Source organism: Ctenocephalides felis, unplaced genomic scaffold (genome assembly GCF_003426905.1).
Source record: "Ctenocephalides felis isolate EL2017-DRISC unplaced genomic scaffold, ASM342690v1 CF-g0.4_SCAFFOLD_00845, whole genome shotgun sequence".
Classification (NCBI taxonomy): Eukaryota; Metazoa; Arthropoda; class Insecta; order Siphonaptera; family Pulicidae; genus Ctenocephalides; species Ctenocephalides felis.
This window is the reverse complement of record NW_020536999.1, coordinates 69438951-69451450: the sequence shown is the minus strand read 5'-3', so window position 1 is coordinate 69451450 and position 12500 is coordinate 69438951. Positions and strand designations below refer to the sequence as shown.

The following is a 12500-nucleotide window of genomic DNA, read 5'->3' as shown; positions in this document are numbered from 1 at the left end:
CAAGATTTTCTGAGCTGCATAGCTTAAATTTATTCGCTCTATCAGATGAAACATTTTCAAAACCATTCATAGCAATTGGCTAGTCTTTCCAAAAATTTTAACAGTTGTTCACTTCATCCATACAAGTAAAATGTTTCTTGAATAATTCAAATCGGACGCTCCGTTTTTTCAAAAACTGAATTACAATTTTTGGAACGTTTTGCCCAGTATCTTTGAAACGGCCATCCTTCCTTCGCCAAAAATTAATCAGCACATCTCCTTATCAATATAATAGTTTTTTTTTTAATTATTCAAATTGTTTGATCCCTGTTCTCGAAATCGTCGACTAAAAATTGTATCCGCACACACATGTACATACACATTTATCCATTCTGTGTAGGGAATGCCAAAACTTCTGAAACGTAAAGATATATAAAAATTATCATTTTCGAATTTTCTGCGATGGCTATAACTGACCCTGCGAGAAGTTAAAAATGTAGAAATTGAATATTAAAATCTGAAGATACAATCGTTTTTCACAGGTTTTTGAAATCTCACTTAATTCAGTGTTCATTCCACAGCATTATGGTTTTACCAAGTAAATCGTCTAATTTTAATTTTAACAAACGTCAAAAAAAACTACTCATTTTCTCAAACGTTGATGAATTTTTAAAATTAAACTACTTGTCGTAAGGCCGTAATATTTCAATAAGTTCTATAAGGCCGTGATATATATCTCCAAAGAAAGTTTAATAAATATCGGTTTAAATTTTTTTTCAACAGTTAATTAAAAGAAAACGGCTCGGTAGATTTTCACCTAAAACTAATCAGTATCATTCCCAACTAATATCTTTCGAACAGTTTTTGATTTTTTAAAATCGATTCAGTAGTATGAGCCTTTATGTGGACAAAAGGTTTAACATTTTTTTCCAAATTACAAAGAAACGGCTTGGTAGATCGTCGCACAAAACTGACGAACGACAGTCCTCATTGAGATACATAAAAAATGGTTTTAAAATTTCTGAAATCGGTTCAGGCGTTTTGAGAAAACGTCGATCAAAGGTCTAATTTTGACAAATGCTAAAAAAAAACGATACTAATTTTTGCAAACTTCGATCAATTTTTAAAATTAAACGACGTGTTGTAGGGCCGTATTATTTTAGTATGATCTATAAGACTATGGTATATACCGTCAAAAAAATAATAATAAAAAATCGTCGAAAAAAACTTTTTTAAACACTTCATTACAAGAAAACGGCCCGGCCAATCTTTAAAAAAACTAATCAGCACGATTCCAAACCAATATCTTTCGAACGGTTTTTGAATTTTCAAAATCGATTCAGAATTGCGGGCTAAAACGTGGACGAAAATTTTTTCACTTTTCTGTTATTAATAAGGAAACGGCTTGGCCGATCGTTGCACAAAACTGACAAACAATTATCCTCATCGAGATACATCGAATGGTACTCAAATTTTTGAAATCAGTCCAGCCGTTTTAAGAAAACGTCGATTTACGGCAGAAAATCTGTTCACACACACACACACACATACTTTTTCCAAATTTGGTCTCATTCGATTCAGAATGGCTTGAAACGAAAAAACATAAAATTAGCAAATCGGATTTTTTGATGAAAACATAAACTTCTCCTGCGGGAAGTTAACTAGATAAAATATTTCATAAACATGTTTTTCAGTTAGGTGTCGCTGTAGGATTTTTACTACCTCCGCTTTTAGTGAAAAATCATGATGATCTGGAATTAATTGGAAGAGACCTGCAAAATATGTTTTACTTAGTAGCTGGTTTTTGTGGATTGCTATTGCTTCTAGTAATATTCTGTAAGTGATACATATTTTTAACTTCATATTTTGTATATATAGTCATAACCATTACTCATATACTCATAACTCATATATACTCATAACCCTATATGCAAATACATTATTGCAATTCTGATTTTTTTTTTGTAATCGTTTAGCTGATGATATCTAGTTTTGTACTATTTTTGTTTTTTGTAGTGTTCAAAGCAGAACCACCAACTCCACCATCAGCAGCTCAGGATAAAGAGCTAATGTATGGTTTGTCAAATAAAACTAATTCGGAGCCTTCTAATGCAAACGAAAATTCATCGCAGCTTGAGAGTGGGATTAATATCGAAGCTGAACATAGTTTTGCAACATCAGTCAAAAGGCTACTTACGAATGTGGGATATGACTTGTTACTCGGTAATTGATTTATATATATAAAAATATATTATATATATAAATATTTATATATATATATATATATATATAAATATATTATATATATAAATATTTTTACATTTATTGCAGGTTCATATGGAATTAATGTTGGTGTTTTCTATGCGCTCTCTACATTATTGAATCAGATTGTTTTGCAATATTATCCGGTAAGTTGTACAGATCAAACATGTTTTTAATTTGCATTTTTGTTAATGTTAAACACCCAAGATGTACCATTCGTTATAGAGATATTTTAATCGACTACCGCAAAAAGGCTACAAAACTCATATATTAATAGAGGACTTAATCATAGGAGTGTTAATGAAATTGAAATGCATCTGAATATCATAATTTAATGAAATCGTGATAGGATATGAAGGGTTTAAGTTTGTTATATTTATAATTTTCTCACAAAAAATATTAAAAGCACGGCATAAATATAAATGTATGGACTTGCAGGCACGCACACATGTATAATATATACCTATACACACAATTCTATATATATATATATATATATATATATATTTCTGGATTATTTCAGTAAACTTTGCCATAGAAACCATAGCTCAGATTTTATTTTCGAGTCGAAGAAATTGTTAATACATTTTGTTTGTCAATATTCTTAGTATTTTTATTATATTAAAATGGTGAAAATTAATGTGCATAATAAACTAGATACAAAGCTTTGAACTTTTCTCTGATATTTGGCAGGTTTAGTGTTCCTGATGGAGTATTGGCTAGATCGTTCTAATCGTTCAAAGGAATTTTAGGATAGAAGTATGAAAGAATTATGATAGGGACAATCGAGTAAAATTCTTTAGGCTCGAATGCACAAAAGCCATCAGAAAATAATTCAATTTATATATTATTGGTATGGGTGAAAAATTTATTGAAAATAGTTTCGTATTTCACCTCAGAGCTATATGGTTTCTTCAGCAAAGTTTCATGAAATGACTCAATATCGCAATATGACCAATAAATGTTTTATATATGACTTATTTATATAATGTATATAACACATCACTCAAAAAAGTCTGTATGATTATTTATATTTGCATATGGAAATTTTGAATATTTCATGGTTGAAAGGTGGACTATATTATTTTCATAATATACAATATTACATATTTATATAACATATATTGCAGATTATGGAAATACTAAAGCCCGCATTTCAACTACGAATTATTCAAAATTTTGTTATCAAAATATAAATAATAAACCTACATATTGAGGGATGTATTATATGTCTTATTTTCTATACACTTATTATTAGCTATTAACTATTTTGAAAACAACTCGTGGTTGTTTTTTCTGAAATTTTTCATACCTTTCTAGTCGGTTTTGCGAGTTTACTACATTTGTTTCCAGTGTCCAATAAGATTTGAATAATTCTTCTTACATCAGTTGCTTTCAACTACCAGTAAGTTGCAAGATCAAATATTTTTCATACTGATATTAAATAAAAAAAACGTTGATAAATTAATGTAGTTCTTAACTTTTCTATCTTCATTGTATTTTTTCTTCAGAATGCAGATTTCTATTTTTTTATTGAATAGTTAATATAGCTTTCGTTATGAAATCATACTATTATTTGTATTTTCTGCTTAATTATTGTATATATAAAGCAGCTCGTAACCTTACTTGTATCATCTATCTTGTACCCAATATTTTGCTATAGCGATTCATAATCTCTTACCCAAGGCACTTAGAAATATGCTTATTCTAACAGTACTATTTTAATTTGCTAATCAATTATAATCATCGATATTTTTATAACCATTTTTCTTCTCCATAGGGTCACGAGGAGGATGCTGGAAAAATAGGTAATTAAATATACAATTAGCGCAAAATGTGATCTGCAGTATATAGATCTTTATATTTATATAAGATGTTTTAATTCATATTTCTGCAGGTCTGACCATCGTTTTAGCTGGCATGCTGGGCTCTGTAGTTTGCGGAGTGGTTTTGGACAAGACTCATAGATTCAAGTGAGTATAATTGTTGAGATTGTATGAATATATGTTTTAATTGTCAGAAAATACAATTTTCATAACATAATTAAAATAAATGTGTGTGGCAATTCAGCTAAGCAAAAACATTTTCTGTAAGACATTCTATGGACTGCAAACAGTTTATGTCTTCTTACAACATAAAATGTTGGCGGAACAATAGCTTGATCGTCCGGAGATAAATAGTCATCGGAACTTTCGAAAAAAGTTGATTTCAACACATTAAGGCAAAGACCAACCTAAAAATCGACTCTACTAAATATATTAAAGAACAGTGCCTAATATCTCTTTAAACTGATTAGTTAAAAGATTCAACAAACATAACTGGAACCTAAACTACTTTGATGATTACCAAAATGCTTTTGCGGCTTCTATAAGAATAGATTCTTATAGAAGCCTTCATTAATTGCGTAGTTACAACTACTATTATACGCAACTATTATATATAAAGAAAAGAGGAAGAAAAAAAATCAGATTATTTTAAAATTTCTTGAAATTTTATAGAATACGTTTATAAAGTAGAATATAATGAATAATTTATAGATACAAAATATTACAAATGTTTATCCGATAATGTATATGCGTATCATTATGATTACAAAACTTCCCGTGCACTGGTGAATTGGCAGTGCCAATTAGCATCTATACGAGTATAAATAAATAAAATTATATATATGTAGCGTTTTGCCTTAAAAAAAGTTCTATGAATTTTCTGATACATGTTAATAATCGACTTTATCTGTAAGAATTGAGATTTTCATGTTTTGGTAAAACCATCAATTGTTTGTTTTGTAAATAGCTTTTGCTTTCCACGAAAAACTAATCAATTCCGATTATCCGATCGACATCTATATATTTGTATAAATTAAATTAATTGATCATATAAACTAGTTTAAAGTGGCATTTAGCCTCAAGGCAAGTTGCATGAACTTCCCGAAATGTATAAGAATTGACCTAATCAATCGCGATAGTGAAATTTATATACTCATCGTTAGATAAAATTTTCAACTGTTCATTTCAAAAATAAAGTATTCGTTTTCAATTAAGTCTAAATATTGCGATTTCCAATTGAATTTTCTCAAACACATTTAAATTAACTGTAATTATATTAATTATAGCTTGTATGCCCTAAAACGTTTGACTCATCACATCACAAAAGCAACTTTTGACTACACTATTTTCTCGAACTTTAACTAATTTTTAACATTAAACTATTTGTTGTAGGACCGTAATATTTTAGTATGTTTTATAAGACCATGATACCAATCGCCAAAAAAAGGTTAAAAAATAGGCAAAAAAAATTCAATAGTTAATTTCAAGGAAACGGCCCGGTAAATTTTTACCTAAAACTAATCAGTATCATTTTCAACTAATATTTTTCGAACAGTTTTCGATTTTTTAAAATCGATTCAGAACTGAGAGCTAAACCGTGGACGAAAAAATTTTCACTTTCCTGCTCTTTACAAAGAAACGGCTCAGCCGATCGTCACACAAAACTGAGAAAAGATAATCCACTTCGAAATACATTGATTAGCTTTTAAAATTTTGAAATCGGTTCATGTGTTTTTGATCAAACGTCGATTAAAGTTCTAATTTTAACAAACGCCAAAAAACAATACTAATTTTTGCAAACTTTGGCGAATTTTTAAAATTAAACGATTTGTCGTAGGCCGTAATATTTCAGCATGACCTTCCGGTATCTTCCGTCAAAAAAAAAAAAAATTTATAAAAATCGGGGCAAAGAAAATTTTAAACACTTTATTACAAGAAAACGGCCCGGTCGATGTTTACCAAAAACTAATCAGTCGATTCCCAACCAATATCTTTCGAACGGTTTTTGAATTTTCAAAATCGATTCAGAATTGCGAGCTAAAAACGTGTACGAAAAATTATTTACTTTTCTGGTATTTACAAAGAAACGGCTTGGATGATCGTCGCGCAAAATTTGATAAACGCTAGTCCTCATCGAGATACACCGAATGGCTTTTAAATTTTTGAAATCGGTTCAGTCGTTTTTGAGAAAACGTCGATTTACAGTCAACAAATGTGTTCACACACATACATTTTTCAAATTTGGTCTCATTCGATTCAGAATGATTTGAAACGTCGAGAAAACATAAAAAACATTAACTTCTCTTTTAAAAACAACTTAATTGGTTAATGGGCTGGAAATCACAAGTCACAATAGAAAATAAACTCCTAATCTACAAGACAATAATTAAACCAATATGGTCCTACGGCCTACAACTATGGGGTGCGGCCAGTAAATCGAATATAACTATTCTACAAAGGTTCCAAAACAAAATTTTGAAAGAAATCGTGAACGCTCTAAAATATGTTCCCAACTGGTTGATACATCAAGATCTCAGAATCCGAACTATAGAAGAAGAAATTAATCTATACTGCACCAGATATAAAGCTCGTCTAAGTCGTCATCCAAACGTATTAGCGTCAGATCTGCTCAAGCCTTTACCACCAAAGCGTCTCAAAAAAAGAATTCGCAATGATTTACTACAGAATATAACAGAACTTCTATGAAGGCGCTATCGCAGGATAGCGATCCTTCTCACGCAGACAAATAATATATAACTGTAACAAATGTAGCTGAATGTACTTTGTATAGCTATGAAAAATAATTAAAAAAAAAAAACTTCTCTTTTCGGAAGCTAAAAAATATTTAACAATAAAATAAAATAAAATTACCCTACGGGAAGTTAATAAAAGGAAAAAAGATTTGAAATGACTAAAAAAACTAATGAAATTGTTTTTGTTTTATAGGGAAACAACATTGGCGGTTTATGGATTTAGTATGGTTGGCATGGTCGTATACACATTCACTCTGAGCTGTGGTTACATCAGTGTTGTTTACATTACATCAGGTCTTCTTGGGTAAGCTACATTATTATTATAAAATATTATATATATATACTAAATCATATATATATATATATATATATATATATATATATATCAGAACAGCGTCTAATAATTGGCCATAACATCAATAAAAAACATAAATTTTAAGAATTTATTTTACATGGATTGCAAAACGTTTCGGATAAAATCCTAGTTTTCGTTCAGTGAATACTAAAAAATAAAATTTAGTTAAATGTACTTACAGTTTGATAATATTAGTGTTAAAAATAGAAAATTTAATAATCGATAGTATAAGAATGCCGGCTATACACTATGTAATGTGTACATTAAACTTGTTATTATAAAAATATTTTACAGTTATAATAACATTAAATTATCAAAAAAGAGTATGTGTGCAATAAATGTAAAATGAATTCTTAGAAGAAATTTATATTTTTTATTGATTTTATGCCTGATCATTATACTGGTAAATAACTCTTATTTTCTCTATTTATTTCTCCTGTTCTTATTCTTACTATTTATTCCAGTTCTTATTTTTATAATCCATTCATTTACTTTATAAAATAATTTTCCAGTTCATTTTTCCATAATATCATGTTTTTTAGGACTTGAAAAAAATGTTCAGAGGTTGGAACACTCTTAGTCCATCTATATATATAAAAATGGATGTATGTATGTCTGAAATTTGTTAGGTAAATCCTGAGACAGTTTTCCGCTATTTTGATTGAAGCGAAGTTGTAGGGGTTAGCCGCCACGAAGACTTCTTTTATTTTTTTAAAACCTTTTTTTTAAAATCTTTAAAAACACATATAAACCAGAATCTTCAACCTCCTACCACAAACTCCTCTTTAATAAAAATTATTATAGTAATTATATATTTTTATAATTAATTGGTAATTGGTAGACTAGTAGACTGGGCAGGCAGGTAAATAACAGATAAATAGTTAAACAGGTAGATAGATATATACGTAGATGAACAGGTAGACAGGTAAATTGGTAGATAGATAAACGGTGGATATGTAAATTGGACAGGATATCTGGTAGATAGACGAATATGTAGATAGATAAACAGGTTGACAGGTTAATTGGTAGACATGTAAAACGGGATGACAGGAAAATTGGTAAACAGGTAAACTGTTAGACAGGTAGAGAGGTAGGCAGAAAGACAAGAAACCTGGTAGACTAGATGTAGCAATTATGCATTTTAGTTCATAGTTTTTATTAAAAGTAAAACACTGCGACGCGTGAACGTTTGCAGCTAGTTATAATAAATCATACTTTCAACACAATACTTATACATATATGTAATGAATGTATTTTTTGTATGAATTTTAATAAATGTCGCATTCAAGGTTCTTCATGACTGGATATTTGCCAGTTGGGTTTGAATTTGGATCCGAACTAACATATCCCGAGCCCGAGGGCACTTCAGCTGGATTGCTGAATGCCGCTGCACAGGTATGGATTATTCTCTTATAAATTAGTTCGTAATTTAAATTCTGAGTTGACCGAATAAATCTGTCATCTTATTAGTGAATTAGTATAATTTTGTTCAAATTATGTCGAAGTTAACTTCATCTCTGATAAGAGCTAGTAATTGCGTTGAGCGATAACAAATAAATATTATGTACTTTTCACAAAATTTCTATGATTATTAATGAGATCTATTTTGAAAAAAGTATATGTTGGTGAGCTGAAAAGTAATGTGAGCTGATTGTTGACCTTTCATCGGCGTTTTCTCAAAAACGGCTCTGGATTTAAATAATTTATACGCCATTTTAAAAATCTTTGTGGAAAAATCAATTTTCAACTTTGTACCCCATCTTATGGCCGAGATATAATTGAAAAAATCTCATACAAACTCACTTTGTGGCGTAATCATAAAAGGTATCGAAAAAACGCAATTCTAAAAAACGCTAAATAATCATTTATTATTATAGCTAAAAAAGATATAATCAATTTTTCAATTGATGTTTTCGGGTAGTGCGTTTAGTTGGACCACTTTCTAATTAGCGTTGTTCGAAATGCTATTGTGTTTTCTTTTAATACTGGAAATATCGTTCAAATCAATTTTGTGGAGCACATTGGAAAATTGGAAAAATCTGAGCCAGTTCACACGCGCGTAACGCTAAAATAGTACCTTGTATTTGCATAAAGGACGCAGTGTTATAGTTATATGTATATAATCATACAGTTTTTACAATTTTTAGACATTATTAGTTTTACTATATCAATTAAATCACTAAAACTAGTAGTGTATGGCATCACTAGCATTACAATTATTTATTCGAAGTATATCAGTGACCTCTAGAATTTTAGCTAGAATTAAAATTAAAATCCGAATTATTTTGGATAATAAAAAATATATTGTTTGAAATTAAAAAAAAGTATGCTTTTTCCAAAAACAATTTTCTCGTCCACACAAGCAAAGATATTAATTGGGAATCGTGCTTACTTGTTTTTGGTAAAGATCTACCGGGCCGTTTTCTTATAATAAAGTGTTGAAATTTTTTTTGCCACGATTTTCATTATTATTTTTTGACGGTAGATACCATAGTCTTCTAGATCATACTAAAATATTACGGACCTACGACAACTTGTTTAACTTTAAAAAATCGTCAAAGTTTGCATAAATTAGTATCGTTTATTTCGGCGTTTACCAAAATTAGACCTTTCATCGACGTTTGCTCCTGACCGCCTGAAACGATTTCAGGAATTTGAAAGTTATTTGATATATCTCGATGAGGATTATCGTTTCTCCGGCCGAACCGTTTCTTTGTAATTTGGAAGTAAGTGTAAAATTCGTCCACATTTAAGCTCATACTACCGAATCGATTTTAAAAAATCAAAAGGTGTTCGAAAGATATTAGTTGGTAATGATACTGAATAATTTTAGTTGAAAATCTACCGAGCCGTTTTCTTGTAATTAACTGTTGAAAATAAAATTTAAGCCGATTTTTATTGAACTTTTTTTTGGCGATATATACCATGGTCTTATAGACCCTGGTCTGGTCCTATATACCATGGTCTTATAAAACTTACTGATATATTGTGGCCGGAAGTTCTATAAGACCTTACTGAAATATTATGGCCCTATGACAAGTAGTTTAATTTTAAAAAATTATCAAAGTTTGAAAAAATGAGTAGTTTTTTTTGACGTTTGTTAAAATTAAAGTTAGACTTAGTTTAGACATTTACTTGGTATAGCGATAGAGTACTTGTTTACCTGCGGAAACTGGTTTAATTATAAAAATTGTTGATTTTTTAAAATTTCTTTCCCGAGTTTAACATGTTCGTTCGTTTTCAATTATGTGTAATGAATCCACTTGGAATACTTTTAATCACTTATAAGTTAATTTATATTTTATTAATTAAGTCGATTATTTGCACATATCGGGAAGTTCATGTAACTTGTCTCAAGGCAAAATACCAATACCAAATAGTTAGAATACTAATTAAAACCATCGCTAATTAAATTGAAAATTCATCTTACATTAGTATGCATTATTATTATTATATATCTCATTATTTCTAGACTTTCGGCATTTTGTTCACAATGGCCTACGCAAAACTTCTGGATGGTTTCGGCGACATGGTGGCCAATCTGTCATTAAGCTTCATGCTTTTGGTGGGAACCATAATGACAGCAGCTATAAAGTCAGATTTACGTCGGCAAAAAGCCCACAATTTAGCTGAATAAATTTTCATTGGCGTATGTATATAGAATTTAAAAAAATATTTAAATGAAAGTGCAAAGTAAGTACTATGACAATGAAATACTAAGTTGCCAAAATATTAATTATTATTGATGTGCCGATTAGAATGGGAATTAAGACGCTTTATGATTTGAATTAAATTTCTATATTCAATTGTTTAACTTACACATTCCGTTTCGTATTTATCAATATGCAGCATTTTGGTCGATGCATTTGAATGTGCAATTTGTGGCATTAAATATTGCCAAGTAGATAGCATACACTTGATAAATTTACATTTAATTTTTTTTGAAAAATTGTAGTTGAAACGGACTCTGGAATTATATAAAATGTTAGAATTGTATATTTGTATGCTTTTAGCTCCATGATAACAGAAAACAATTTAACTGTATTAGTTGCAAATTTTTAATCTAGTTACGTTAGCTTGTAAGTTTACTCACGTCTTATATTTGGAGATCAAACATAGCATATCCAAAACTGTTATGAAATTTAGCAATATTTTCACGTCAAATCTCATTCAAATAGCATTTTAAAGTAGTGACACATCATAAATTGAAATAAGAGGCTTAGGGGACGATTTTTGAACAAAATGTTAGTTTAAGTGTTATTTCTAGGTTGCGGGTTATATTCTCGAATTGAAATATTCTAATTGATAGAATGCCAATAAATATTTTTGTATACAATTTTATTACACCTCGACTTAATTTTAATTTTATTGTATTTTAAATTTTAATAAGAAATAATTTAACAAATGATAAAAATTTGCTTCTCAGGAAAGCAAACACTTTTATATTAACTTGTTTCTGTATCTATAGATATTCACTGTTGTTAATTTTAAATGCATTTCTTGTAAACTGAAATTGTTCAAATCAAAAACATCTGAATCGGCACATCTATGATATGAGTTGTTAATGTTGTACATATCATTATTTTAAATATTGCATTTGACATTTGCATATTTTTAGAAGAAAGTTACTGAATATAATTCAGTTTGTTGTTTTTATCTTTCTAGTATATAAATGTGATGTAGGTACTATATAAATATGCTCAATTAAGTTATGCCAGAAATAATTCTGGTTACAACTAAAAGTGTCAAATTTCCGACAATAAGCTGTGCTAAATTTTATTTGTTGACTTGATTAGTGTATTTATTTATTTATTAATGAGCCATTCATCATAAAATGATATTAATAAGATTCAATTCATGCTCAATGTAATTATAAGCAAATCGTACTAAAGATATAAATCATTTAAAATGATAATTGAATTAGTACTTGACTTGTCATTATGTAATTTACAAAATAAGCATTGATAGAATGTATTGCATTTGTGATTTTTGATTACCCAATTTATTACGAATAAGACATTATGGCCAAAAAAAAATTAAGTACGCTTTAATTATAAATAAGTACAAATGGCTTTAGCTAGAGTCAATTCATGCTAAGTAGCAAGAAAGAAAGTATTTGCCAAAATAGAACTTTTTGCTTCAAATTATTAGGTAAATTTTCACTAATGTATTGCATTTGTTTAGTGTCAAGTTTTTAAATGCTTATAAGTAGCTTACTGATAATTGTATACAATAAGACATGAATTATAATTGAAAAAGTTGTTGATTAAATGTACCTGATTTAATTTCTTTGTATTTTTTTTTACATTAAGATATTACTTTTAT

General features: G+C 29.0%; 1 protein-coding gene across 1 annotated transcript in view; it reads left to right on the top strand.

The window, feature by feature from the left end:
- Window positions 1-11704, top strand: part of LOC113387927 (feline leukemia virus subgroup C receptor-related protein 2-like) — a 14217-nt gene extending 2513 nt beyond the window's left edge. The window contains exons 4-11 of the mRNA XM_026625313.1: window positions 1674-1815; window positions 1996-2202; window positions 2311-2387; window positions 4022-4049; window positions 4139-4214; window positions 7014-7124; window positions 8465-8570; window positions 10648-11704. Of these exons, the coding sequence (XP_026481098.1) occupies window positions 1674-1815; window positions 1996-2202; window positions 2311-2387; window positions 4022-4049; window positions 4139-4214; window positions 7014-7124; window positions 8465-8570; window positions 10648-10812 (912 nt within the window). The 3' untranslated portion in view covers window positions 10813-11704. The remainder of the gene's footprint in view (window positions 1-1673; window positions 1816-1995; window positions 2203-2310; window positions 2388-4021; window positions 4050-4138; window positions 4215-7013; window positions 7125-8464; window positions 8571-10647) is intronic.
- Window positions 11705-12500: the final 796 nt, after the last annotated feature.